The sequence below is a fragment of the Haemaphysalis longicornis genome, unplaced genomic scaffold (genome assembly GCF_048455015.1).
Source record: "Haemaphysalis longicornis isolate Haplotype H1 unplaced genomic scaffold, Haemaphysalis longicornis Haplotype H1 scaffold_4, whole genome shotgun sequence".
In the NCBI taxonomy this organism is placed as follows: Eukaryota; Metazoa; Arthropoda; class Arachnida; order Ixodida; family Ixodidae; genus Haemaphysalis; species Haemaphysalis longicornis.
The window spans coordinates 26,819,884-26,832,424 of NW_027526361.1; the positions used below are offsets into that span (position 1 = coordinate 26,819,884).

Consider the following 12,541-nt stretch of genomic DNA (forward strand, 5'->3'; position numbering starts at 1 on the left):
CTTTTCGAACACCACATTCCCTGCTGCCAAATTTTCATATCTCATCAACTAATCATCCTTCCGTTGGAATATCGGCCTCCTACTACTTCTAGTCTTGTCTCTTGGTAGCCGCTTCGTAACCCTGGTGGTCCCACGATCGTCAGTTTTCCGCATTAGACGCCCAGCCCAATTCTCTGTTTTTTTGTCCCGGCATTATATTGCCCATGCACGGAAGTCGCAACTCGGTGGGAGACCGCGTGCTTCGGTCGGCAACTCCTTTCTCGCCACGTCTTTGCAGGAGGCCAACATGAACATGCTCCGCGTGTGGGGAGGCGGAGTTTACGAGAGCGACTTCTTCTACGACTTGGCGGACGAACTGGGAATTCTTATCTGGCAAGACATGATGTTCGCCGTCAGCCTGTATCCGGTCGACAGCCCGTTCCTGGATAATGTCGCCCTAGAAATCCAACAGCAGGTAAGGTGTAAGCACCTCGTTTACGACCATTACTTTTATTTTTTTCAAGGCGAGAAAAAGAATTTCAATCGAAAATTGAAATGCATTCGTGGACTGTCCGCCGGAAGAGATGCGGCGTGAATGAAGCCTCGTCCAGTGCAGCTACGTAATTATTTTAGTGTGAAAGAATACGCCAGTTATGATGACAGTTCGCGATTAAAAAACTAGGTTCCTGATGAGGACGCGGCTGTAATGAAATATGGAGGGCTATTGATACCATAAGATTCGACCTTTTGAAATTATGTCATGAGAACAGAATCAAAAGCTTACGTAAAATCAATAAAAACCGAATTAACAAATCTGACTCGATCAATTTAATTTTTATTTAGTGAGTTGGGGAAACCAATTGCTGACTGGCTGGTTTAATAACCGCTCCCGAAGCTAAACTTTTACGGAGTGGAGAAGCTTGATTTGAAAAAAAAAATATTGTACGAATTTTGTAGACATTTATAAAAATGAGAGAATGAAAATGTGACGATAATTTGCCACCAATGTTTTATCGCCCTTTTCGAAGAAGGAAGTCGCTCGACCTTTCTTCGTTTTGAGAGGAGACAGCAGTTCTGAAAGCCCAAGTACAGGAACTCTGCAACAGTTTCTCTTTTTATCTTTTTCAAAATTAAAATAAATAAACAACGTAGTTAACACACGCACCCATTACTTTGATTAAGGGTGCACAAAGTTCCCCAGCCAAATATTGCTGCTCTACGCCCAACAGATCGCTCAGAAACTCATTAAAATTTATTTCTCGTTCTGAGCGTAGGCTGCTCGCTTGGAGGACGTCATTGGACGATATGACGCATCCAGACTCTCCTTGACTGCAACTTTTGGCTAGCTGCCCACATCCCGTCGAACATTGCACGATGTGCTAGGCTCCTGGTCATGTGCAAAAATGGCTCCACGTGCGACGAAAGTCTTCTTGGGCTTCCTCCGCAATTCAGGCCTAGTTCATGTTCTATAAAAGTGTTGTATATTGATGATAGATATGCTGCAGGACCATGTTCCTCAACTTTAAAACTCTGCGGGGTGTAAAAGGGAACATTTCTTGTATGTGCCTAACATGTGTACTATGTCAGCGCTGAACGTGCTGCAGGCGCGTGTGGTTACTGCGCGGTATTCTGAACTCTGCTTGAAAGCGAAAATGTCAATCTATGTATGTTACCATTTTTAGACCAGTTGACGGAACTCTACAAAGCTCAACTCTGTTCACTCTTTTTTTCTTCCTCTCTTCTTTCGCCCTCTTGTTTTTTTTTTTTCTTTGTTTCTCACACATATAATTTTCCACCTGACGTGGCATGTTAGGCTGTCTGCTGGACAAACCTTGTCAGCCTCATTAAACAACATTCTCTCATTAAAGTGAATTCCTGAATGACGTCATGCCTTTAATATTAAAACGACATCATCTATATCACCGTTCAGGCACCCTTTTAGGATGTTCGCTCTTTTCACCGATTTGTGTCGATGTTAGTGCTGTATGTCTTTTTATATTCCGCAATTTCATTATTCCACCAATATAGAGCACAATTTTCATTACCTTTAAAAATCTCCTCCCTGGCCAGGTTTTAGGCCAAGCTCAAACCGTCGCCCCTAAAGAGCCAAATTTGGAGCGCGAATTTATTCGGCACGTAGAAGCACGATTCACGCTAAGGGCATGTAAAAAGATTCACCCTGTTTTTAAAGACCTCTAAAATCATTCTAGCCTGCTTCATATGTCGATATCATGCGTATTTATCGCATAATTGTGCATTCGAATTTTTTTTTTTTTTCGTTTAAGGAATGATTACCACGTATATGTGGTTTTAACGTATATACCTAAAAAAATACTACTGGGATAAAACAGCTCGTCAGTCAATTGGTCTCTTTTATTATCATTTCCGGACTCCGTGTTCTCACGGTACATTTTTTTTAAGGTATTCTTATGGGACATTATCCCCTTCCTCGAACTTCCAGCCGATTATCTAATAAACGCAGGCGGCCCAGTCGTCAAACTAATCAGAGCGGGGCACGTATAGGTAGCACTGAACTAGTGCTTACCCTAAGGTGCATACAGACGATGTTCGACCCGAAACAAATAAACACCTATGCCTAACGAGTGCTTGTTGCGGGATTGGGGCAATATATGCTTCCTTTGAGCAGGTATGGAAGGGATCTCTTCTGGTTTTTATTCCCTTTTAGGTGCACCGCCTGCAGCGCCACCCATCGATCGTCGCCTGGGCAGCCAACAACGAAAATGAAGAAGCCATAGCCTACCTGTGGTGGTACGCTGCCTTTCACCTTCTCGTCAGCCTAAACGTTCTGGCGCACAGAGCATTTTCTGTCCTCGAGGCGACCGACTTGTACTGTCAAGGGCCCTATTCGAGACTCCAGGAATTCTCCATGAATTCGCCATGTATTTTTTTTGTGTGTAGGTGAACCGTACGTATAGCTCTGACGATATTCAGTGTAATTTGACGCCTAGCTTGTTTTCAGTGTCTTGCCTTCGCGTGCATTTATTAACCTGGAGCCATTTTGTGCTACACGATTGATTGATTGATTGATTGATTGATTGATTGATTGATTGATTGATTGATTGATTGATTGATTGATTGATTGATTGATTGATTGATTGATTGATTGATTGATTGATTGATTGATTGATTGATTGATTGATTGATTGATTGATTGATTGATTGATTGATTGATTCGGATGAGACTGCGGAGAGTGAGAGATACAGCAACCCTAAGGCAGATCTTTACAAAGACGGAAATATTTTGTCACAGCGGGATGAAGCCGATAAACAGGTCGATTTCTTTTTTGTTTTTACTCTTTACCCACGATTCCGCAGGCTGCTTTTTCTTTCGCCTCCGCAGGCCACAGATGATAACACGCATGCTTCAGTACCGAAGAGACTATCGCCGGCTCTACATCCAGACCATAATGCCGGTGATAGGAAAGGCAGACGTGTCGCGCCCTTTTCTGTCGTCCAGCCCAAGCAACGGCAGGGTGACTTCCATGACGACCTGGATTTCCGTCAACCCCAACAGCAACAACAATGGCGACAGTGAGTGCTTGCGTACAAGTGCTCTACCAGAGCGGTAAAAACCGGTGGCTCGTTTTTTTTCGTTTTGTTTTGATTCTTATCACTGGGCAGCAATAGCAGCACACAGCACGAAACCAGAGTGAGAGCGCACGCTGAGTTTTCTGCTTCTGAGGACTAATTAACGACGGAGTGCAGCGCTAGCGCTTTGGGTACCTAAAACAGTGTGAATACTATTGAGCAAGACAGAAAGAGAGAGAGCGAGAGATAATATATTGGGAAGGAGAGGAAGCAGCAGGCACTGTTGTCTCCAGCACTTTACGAAAGGCTCGTGAAGATGCGAAGTTGAATGCTGGGGGTGAACGGTTATGAAACTAGGGAGAGATGACGAATGACAGAGGAGGAAACAAGTAAAAAAGAAGAAGTAAAAGGGGAATTACGTCGCTTAAGTCGAGACATACCAACGTGCGCTTTACTTAAAAGTCAGGAAAAGCTCTCGGCATTGCAGGCGCAATCCATTTTCTGTGCATGTCATTTCAGTGGCAATTCAATACCTCTGATCAAACGAGTTCTTTCCTGTTTTTCTTTTGCCGCATTCCAAAAGTATGCGCTACAGCGAACCTCTCGACACGTCTAATAACTGAACGTCTAAAATTGGACAACGTGTCGAGCTTATGTATGTACGCTTTGACGCGTTTTTTCCATGCAACATAATTAAACACAGCAGTTGCTCTGAAACACTGCGTTGAAATTAAACCGGCAATGAAAGCGCCTAAAAGAAAGTGTTTGCGGCTCAAAAACCGACCGAGGATTGATTCTGCCCGCACGTTTTGTTTCCAGCCCACTACTACAACTACTTCTCGAATGCTTGGGACCCTGCGACGTTTCCACTAGCCCGCTTCGTGTCCGAACACGGGCTGCAATCGTATCCTTCGAGAGACACGTTCCTGACCGCGGCGCCGAGCTCAATGATCACGTACCCCTTCTCCCTCTTCCTCGACCACAGGCAACACCTCCGGCTCGGTGAGTTCTTCGCCAGGATCCGCGCCGAAACGTCGCAACTTCTCTGAATAGAATGTACACTTGACCCGCGTTAGAACCAAGCGCTGCTGCTCAGGACGAGATGGCGAACAACAGTGCTGGTTGCACCACGCGCTGCAAGAGTATGCAAGGCAGACACAAAAAAGGCGACACAAACGTTAGCTCCAAATATGCCGCCCGGAGCACATATGGCGCCGTTTTCGTGTCTGTCCTGCGTCCCTCTGCAGTGCATATCCTAATGGTATGCAATGCCGAGAGGAACCTGCACATATCTTGTTCGGATATAATGCCGGAGCGTAGCCTTCTTGTATATACTGAACTGCGTAGGTTCCTTACAGCCACGATATTCATTATGAAGTACTACGTAATGCGAGAACGCGACGTTAAATAATAAATATCTGCTCCGGTAGCACCGCCAAGGAAGTTCAAATCGAAAAATCTAATGTATGGACATTCGAAAGCAGTTTGAGCATCCGTGGGTGTTCCACGCAGTCGATATTATTCCTGGTATTTTTAATCACTTCTTTATGCTGGTGTGAAAAGTACTTCATATGATGGCGTGTAGAAGGTGCGCAGTTACGGCCTGCAGATATACGTGCGTGGTGGCTTTCTGACTAACTCTGAAGACGCTGCAACAACCCGGGAGGCAGGATTTTTTTTTTTAATGCAGAGCATTTCTTTAACTCACGATGTCACCCGTTCTAGGCGTCCGTAGTAGTCCGCACCCCTCCCCCTACACTATATAAAAAAATAATACTTACCGGCGCCTGGTTTCGATCCCTCGACCCTGAGGGCGGAACGCAAGGTACATGGTGCTCTACCCACTGCGCCACAAAGCCGACACAGAATGGAAGGCTACGAACGCGCCTTATATCCTTGACTCATTCAAACTACGTCAAGAAGCTGCTGATACAACGCATTCACTACCACCAACTCCCCAAACACTAAACGTTAACGCAATACACCCACCCCCTATGCGACGCATTTACTCGAGTCCCCCTCGCGGGGAGATGAGCCTTTAAATTTTTTGGGGGGGGCCTGGCTTTCCGCGCCGCTAGCTAATTTTCCTTCATTTCTGTCAGGCTAGTTGGTATAGCATCGTTGAGGGGGTTCAGCTGGAACGTACTACTGAGACAGGCAAAGCATACGGTTTGTTTTAACAGTTAAGCTTGAGCTTATTCCGTTGGCGCTAGGGAAAACAATACCAAGATAGAAGAAACTCCCCCGGCGAGAGATGCTGGGCACAAGCTTCGCGCTGTAGCTTTAGCAAAAAAAATACCGAGCGCACGTAAGCGTGCGCCTAGTGAGGAGCCCCCGATGTCGTTCAGGCTGGCGCCACGGGAGAAGCTCCCGCCTTCGTCGTCGTCGTCTTCGGCATGGCGGACTCGTGGCGCCGGCCGCTACAGGGTATTCTACAGCGCCGGTCCCATACAGCCGGAGGCATTGCGTTTCCCACGTGACGTTTTTGGTCGTTTGAGCTCGGGAATTCCGGGGCGGGGTAGTTGAGACGGGGAAGCCCTGGGTGGGCCGGAGGGCGGTGACGTAAGCGGGCTTGGCTTGGTAGGCGGCAACGTCGTCTTGGCGGCCGCTAAAATCGAGGGTGGCAGTCTTGGGTAGCCGCTCGCCGTACAACGAACGTGCATAGGCGTGCTCTTCCACAATTTGGACTTGGCTATCTCGGAAATTATTGGCATCCCTCCTGCGGTCTACCACAGCGACCACAAGGCCGTCTTGGTTAAAATTAGCAAGAGTCCGGATTGGAAGAAGAATGACTATCTGGCCGACTCGTTTCACACCTCCCTGAGCAACTGCAGAATCGGGCACGAATCTGTCAAGCCATCCTTTCACAATCCAGACGTAGAGACGGCCACCGGACCAGCTGACGAAGAAGTGGAGGTCTACCGAGGCGAGGACAAAATACAAGAGGATTTTCCCTACGCAGCTGTGCCGTCGAAAGACGATGACGAAAGGGATGACGACGATTGCTAAAACTTTAATGGTCTTTGCTTTACAGTGCCGTGGTCCAAAGCGGCTTTGCACTGCTGGGGTCCGGCTGCTCCCTCTCTCCTTGGATCCGCTGTCAGTGTGGGGAGAAGCTAGATCGATCCCTGGCTCAGCTGTTTCTCCAGCCTTGCACCACTGGTGCAAGCTGCGCCAATTTTGATGCGCAGCATTTTTTGCCGAGTACCCCCGCAGCCCGGACCGTGTAACGCCCTGCATTTCCACAAAAATGCAGATATCGCGGAAGTTTCACCTGTAATCGTTATAATAGCTTAAGTAACGGTAATTGGTCACACTAAATTTTGAAAAGACAAAAAAAATAAAAAAACGCATTGATATAATTACGAAAAATGGCGAATCGTGTAACGCCCTGCATTTCCACAATAAGGCAAATTTCGGGATAATTCTACCTGTAGTCATTATAATAGCGTAATGGAAATAATTTGTCAAACTAAAAATAAGAAAAATATTAAGCAATTACGAGAAATGGCAAACTGAATAACGCCTTGAATTTCCACAACAATGTAGATTTCGCGAATGTTCCACTCTTAATCGTTATGCTAGCGTAAATGGAGATATTTGGTCGGACAGGATTTAGAAAAACAGAAAAATTTGGCGGTAAAAACTCACACTCACGACAAGCGGCATAAGAATGATACGCCTTAGAACATAATTCTCTTAATTTCTGCAGAATATTTTTTGTTGGGTGTCTGTCTTCGTAATACGTTCCACGTAGAAAACTGGGCGTGTTGGTACATAATCTAGTCAAAACAGCGGAAAAAAAGAAAGACAAGGACAGAGAAAGATATACGACAGGGACTGCGCTGATTTCCACAATAACGCAGATTCTGTCCCTGCAGTTCCTGTCTTCTCTGTCCTTGTCTTTCTTTTTTTGTGCTGTTTTGCCTAGAGTAATATGTTCCAGCGCAACCACCTCACCGATGGTTCCCTTCATGCCTTGTTGCTTTTTTTCTTCTGCCTCGCTCCAACCAGCTCGCTCCACTTCCTCCTAACGCATTATGCACACATTTACCATTAATGTGTGAGTCATATTCGCACCTGTCTTCTGCACATCCCTCCCATCCTTGAATATTGTGTATCATCTTTACGGCAGGTTCGTTTTCCTTTTCGGCAATCCGAAGGGCAAGCAGACAGACCAGCGCATGGAATGCCAGAAGTTTGCTAAGTTGCAAGCAGAGTCACCTACGATGGTACAAAACTGTTTTCCGATTCTGCAACAGGATTTACCCTTCTACTGCCTGCGGAATAGCTGATGTTTTAAACTCTCAGAGCGAGAAAACTTTAGGACCAGGTAAACACTTACTAGAAGTTGAAAAACTAAAATCTGAAGAGAACTCTACCACGTGGGAGCTTGCGAAACAGAGTGCGCGCGGTTACATATAGAATTCGCGGTTTAAAATAATTTATCTTTTATTTTTTATTTATTTGGTGCCCATAGCGTCAGTGTGGAATTACAGTGGAGGAGGGACACACGAGAACACAAACTTAAATTGCAACAAGTACAGTACAGTCAAAACGCACAGTAGTATGTGTACTCAATATAGCAGAAAACACAATCAAACCACATCACATCACATCACAACTTTATTTCCTTTTGATACAAAGCATAGACCAATCACTAAAAGCTGCTGATGGACAAATCACAAAAATTAAAAAAAATTCACGCGATATAACAGCGAAATTCAAGCGACAAAAAAAGCGAGCGTTAGTCTTTTATGCAGCACTTAAACAAAAGCACTCCTTATGAAATCAACGATTCATCTTACACTAACAGAGAAAAAAATCTGCAGAAATTGGGAGAAGTCTCTACTAATTCGTAGCTTTCCTAAGGAACTTGTCTAGAGTGGGAGTTCTTTACAGCCAATTCTTTTGGTTTTTCTAAATGCTGTCCGACCAATCTTCTCCATTTACGTACGCTATTATAACAATTAAAGGTGAAACTTCCGCGAAATCTGCATTATTGTGGTATTGCAGGTTGTTAGACGTCAAGTCATTTTCGTTATTTTTTGTAGCTTTCCTATTTTTTTTATTTTTCGAAATTCTGCTCGACCAATGATCTCTCTTTACGCTATTATAGCGATTAAATGTGGAACTTTCGCGAAATCTTCATCAATATGGAAATTCAGGACATTGCACCGTCCTGGCTGTGGGAATACTCGGCAAAGAATGATACGCATTAAAAACGGATCGCTACCAATAGCACCAACAATCGCTGAAGGCAAACGATTCCATTAGAAAACTGTTCTGGGGAAGAAATAACCACTAAATGACGCGGTGCTAGGTTTTGATCTGATATTTTTATGTCATCTTACTCAACTTGTTTTGCGCGTGTACAAATTTCTCAACATGTAAATTTTGCAAGAAATGGTGTTAACAAATTGAGAAGTTGATGTATAAGGGCAGTTAGTGTTCAACTTGATGTTTACGCTCCTTACGAAACTGTAATGGAAGTGAACATTATGAAGGCCAGACACGTGAGGGATCAAATTAAATAATCGCCATTACTTGCCTGCCGTGCTTGAACATCGCTTACTTTAAATGTGCTACTGCATTTAAGTTCCACTTCGTCAACACTCTGGCGCTGGTCAAACAATGTTGACGAAATGCAGCACTATAAGTACATTACTCTACATTGCGGACGCGAAGAAAAAACACCTAGAAAGACATTTCGTTATACGAACGCCTAAAATGTCTGCAATAACACTTGCTCCGGTCAAGACAAACTCTTCGTCCTATGCATTTGTTTTGACTTCAGCGTTTCCAACGCTAAAACGTGGATGTAGTGTTATTTTTTAATAAACGACGCTTCTCGCTTTTCCCTGCGGTTTTGTGAGCAATCTTCTGTTGAGCACTTGGGCTAAGTTCTTTGTTTGTCTTCAAGGCGGTCTTTTTTTATTCTCCCGCAATTTTTTCAGTTTACACTGCCTCCTTATATTATCGCAGTACTTGGAAAGTCAATTACGTTTTTTTTTTCCTTCAGGGCAACTGTACTTGACAAGAGCAATTAAGCAACACTTCAAGTTTAATGCTGCAAGCAAGCGGGGTTCAGTTAGGAACAAGAGCAAGGCTTACGACATGATATCCTTCCTGAGCCAGGTGAGTTTACTTTTAAGAAATTATCGCAGAGTATTTCAAATTAGTGGCCTGCCAACCAACGAACGTTGAAGTAGTGTTGTTAAACACGCAGTGTCTTATACTTTGAGTAATATTTTGCTTTTGCAGACACATCAGGCAATGGGTATTAGGATCGCTGCCGAGACGTTTAGACGTTGGAGGAGTTACCTGAAAGGAGGCCAGGGTCACAACATGGGCTTCTTGTACTGGCAACTCAATGACATATGGCAGGCGCCGTCCTGGGCATCAATCGGTGAGGCGCCAGACTATGCTGTGCACGGACGTTTATTATTTGTCAGCTATTTTTACGCATGTTCGAGTGCCACTCTGACTGTTACAGGGTAGGAATGCATCCACATGTTACAAACAGGTACCGAAATATTCCCAGAAAATCGAACGACTTTGACTGCACATTTCTTTCGAAGCAGAGCGAAGAGTGTACTCAAGAACTTGATGCAAGTTGCTTGTAATCAGATACTGTTTTATAGCTTTAATGCTTATAAAAAATATTTATTTATATTTTAATGATATTTTTATTTAATTATTTAACTATATTTTTATATTTAATTATTTTAATTATTTTAATTTAATTTATTTAATTATATTTTTATACTTAATTATATTATATTTTTATATTTTATTATATATTAACTATAATAAATTAATATTTATTTATAAGAAAATATTTATTAATGTTTATAAAATAAATATTTTATTAAAGCTATAAAATGCTTATATTTTATAACTTTAATGCTTATAACCTTCCACTATTGATAAGTAGGTCGAGGCAGCCCGTACAACAGAAATGCGGGCGCGATAATATTCAAACCAGTACAACGCGAATAGGCGCAGACAGTGAGAATACAGCAGCTTATCGCCCCCTTGATCGAACACAGTCGACCGGTGGCGCTATAGTGTCGAACCATTCGTGGTCTGATCCCACTTTCTCATTCACGTCGGGTGGGCGCAAGTTGCGCGTTTACCACCATAACAAACTAAAATTACTGCCTGTAGGACAGGCAAAAATGGTCAAGGGTACATCTTCTTGTTTTCTCGTTTTATTTGAAGAAATAAGAAATTAGAGCCTTTCCACTACTACTGAAGATGGAAGACAGGCGAAGCTGTACTGGTGAATAACTATTTTAAGTTATCTGTGGGGACTTATATGGTGATAGAATAAAACCACATACACAAAACTTACTTATAATTTATCCGAAATTATTTCTCACATAATTTGTTTCGGGGAAGTTTCAGTAAAACAAGAGTTACAGCCACTTTCTGCAACCACACTCCCTCCGTAGACGACCGTGTATTGGTAGCAGACAGGAATTCGGTAATGTTTACAACTTTACTGTGAACTGACTGATTGCGGCAAGTGAATGAAACTGGGAGTAATGTTAAGTCGTATTTTTCACCTTCTTATCGTTTTATTCCTGATTTATTTCGCGCCCTCCCCCTCCCTCCTCTCTCGGAATGAAATCCCGCCTACCCCCCTGTATGACGCTGATGTACCCCCTCCCTGATCTGTCCAAAAATACGCTCAAATTCCTTGCGCAGAAACGACGCCTCGCATAAAAGAGCTGCAGGAACCATTCTCTCCGACAATTTGGGCATCTTCAATTTTCCGCCCGCATAAAGCGGTTGTTCTTACTTGGGGTTTTTCAAAAAACCTTCCAGACCACCGACTCGATAAAGCCCAAAACAAAAAAAAAACAAGTAAAATGAAAGAAAATCTCGAATCTCCCACGAGAATTTGACAGCAGTCATTCATTATTCCATCTATGCTAGGCAGCCTCCTTTTTTGTAACCAACTTGAAACACGCTTTTCTTGTGTGAGCTGAGGCTTACCGATATTCACAATGCAGGCTAAAAAAAGTAATCCTGCAAACGCGGTTTTTTTATCCTTTTACATCGGAAGTAAAGTTAGCGCGTTCATATGCCATGTTCTTGTATTAAAGTTTTATCACGTGCTTAATTTGTACTTTTTTTGCAACTAACGCCATTGCCTCTTTTGGATTTCACTTGTTCTTTATGTCCTCTTTTTCCGCCCTTTCTGCGCACCCGCTGTCTTATCTCGACGTCCAGGTGCTTAAATTACTCATCCCACATTAGTGTCCGCTCTTGTCGCCTAACGTGTTCATTTTGGCTCTTGCTTGTCTTTAAATTGGTAGTGGTGGTGATGGTGATTTATAAAGAAAGGAGGGAAGAGAGAAGAACTGGGGATATTCTTGAACTCAACGGAGCGAGTTCACCCTCATACAATTCAGTCCAGGGAAGGGGAGTGGGGGGGTCAAAGGATAGGGAGAGAGAGAGAAAAAAAAACTTTATTTAGAACCAAAGGCGGTTCAGACAACCCAATTACAGGCCGTCTTCAGTAAATGCTGAACTCAGCTCTAGTGCTTTTTTGATGTATTGCACAAGAGCTAGCTGCTCCTCGAAAGTGGAGGCGAGAGTCAGCCAGGTTTGGGGGTCAATGGGATATGGAAGCTGCGTCGGTGTGTGTAAGTGAGGAATGCTGGGAATAGTGTAAGGACATTCCCATAGGACATGCTGCTGATTAGGATATATCCACCACAGTGTTTGCATGCTGGTGGTTCTTGTGCTCTTCCTTTAGAGAAAAAATATCGCGTAATTGGGGTGCATGTCGTGTTAGTCTGTGCTTGTCTCAGTAATACTGATTGCTGTCTGTCTAGGTTAGGGTGAGGTGTAGGTAATTCTCTTCTGTTCAGGTTAAGGTCTCTTAGTGTTTTGTTCATAATGCCGCGACAATTGGACCTCTCCAGGGAGATGTTCGGTGCCCGGATTCTTAACTCACGGGCGAGCGTGTCTGCCCGAACGGTGCCAAACATCTCCGCGT

General features: G+C 43.7%; 1 protein-coding gene across 3 annotated transcripts in view; it reads left to right on the forward strand.

The window, feature by feature from the left end:
* LOC144178393 (beta-mannosidase-like) overlaps nucleotides 1-12,541 on the forward strand; it is a 275,102-nt gene that overhangs the window by 247,677 nt on the left and 14,884 nt on the right. For all 3 annotated transcript variants that reach the window (XM_077706204.1, XM_077706205.1, XM_077706203.1), the window contains exons 10-15: nucleotides 278-454; nucleotides 2,666-2,748; nucleotides 3,341-3,531; nucleotides 4,348-4,530; nucleotides 9,551-9,666; nucleotides 9,793-9,937. In XM_077706204.1, coding sequence (XP_077562330.1) covers nucleotides 278-454; nucleotides 2,666-2,748; nucleotides 3,341-3,531; nucleotides 4,348-4,530; nucleotides 9,551-9,666; nucleotides 9,793-9,937 — 895 coding nt within the window. The remainder of the gene's footprint in view (nucleotides 1-277; nucleotides 455-2,665; nucleotides 2,749-3,340; nucleotides 3,532-4,347; nucleotides 4,531-9,550; nucleotides 9,667-9,792; nucleotides 9,938-12,541) is intronic.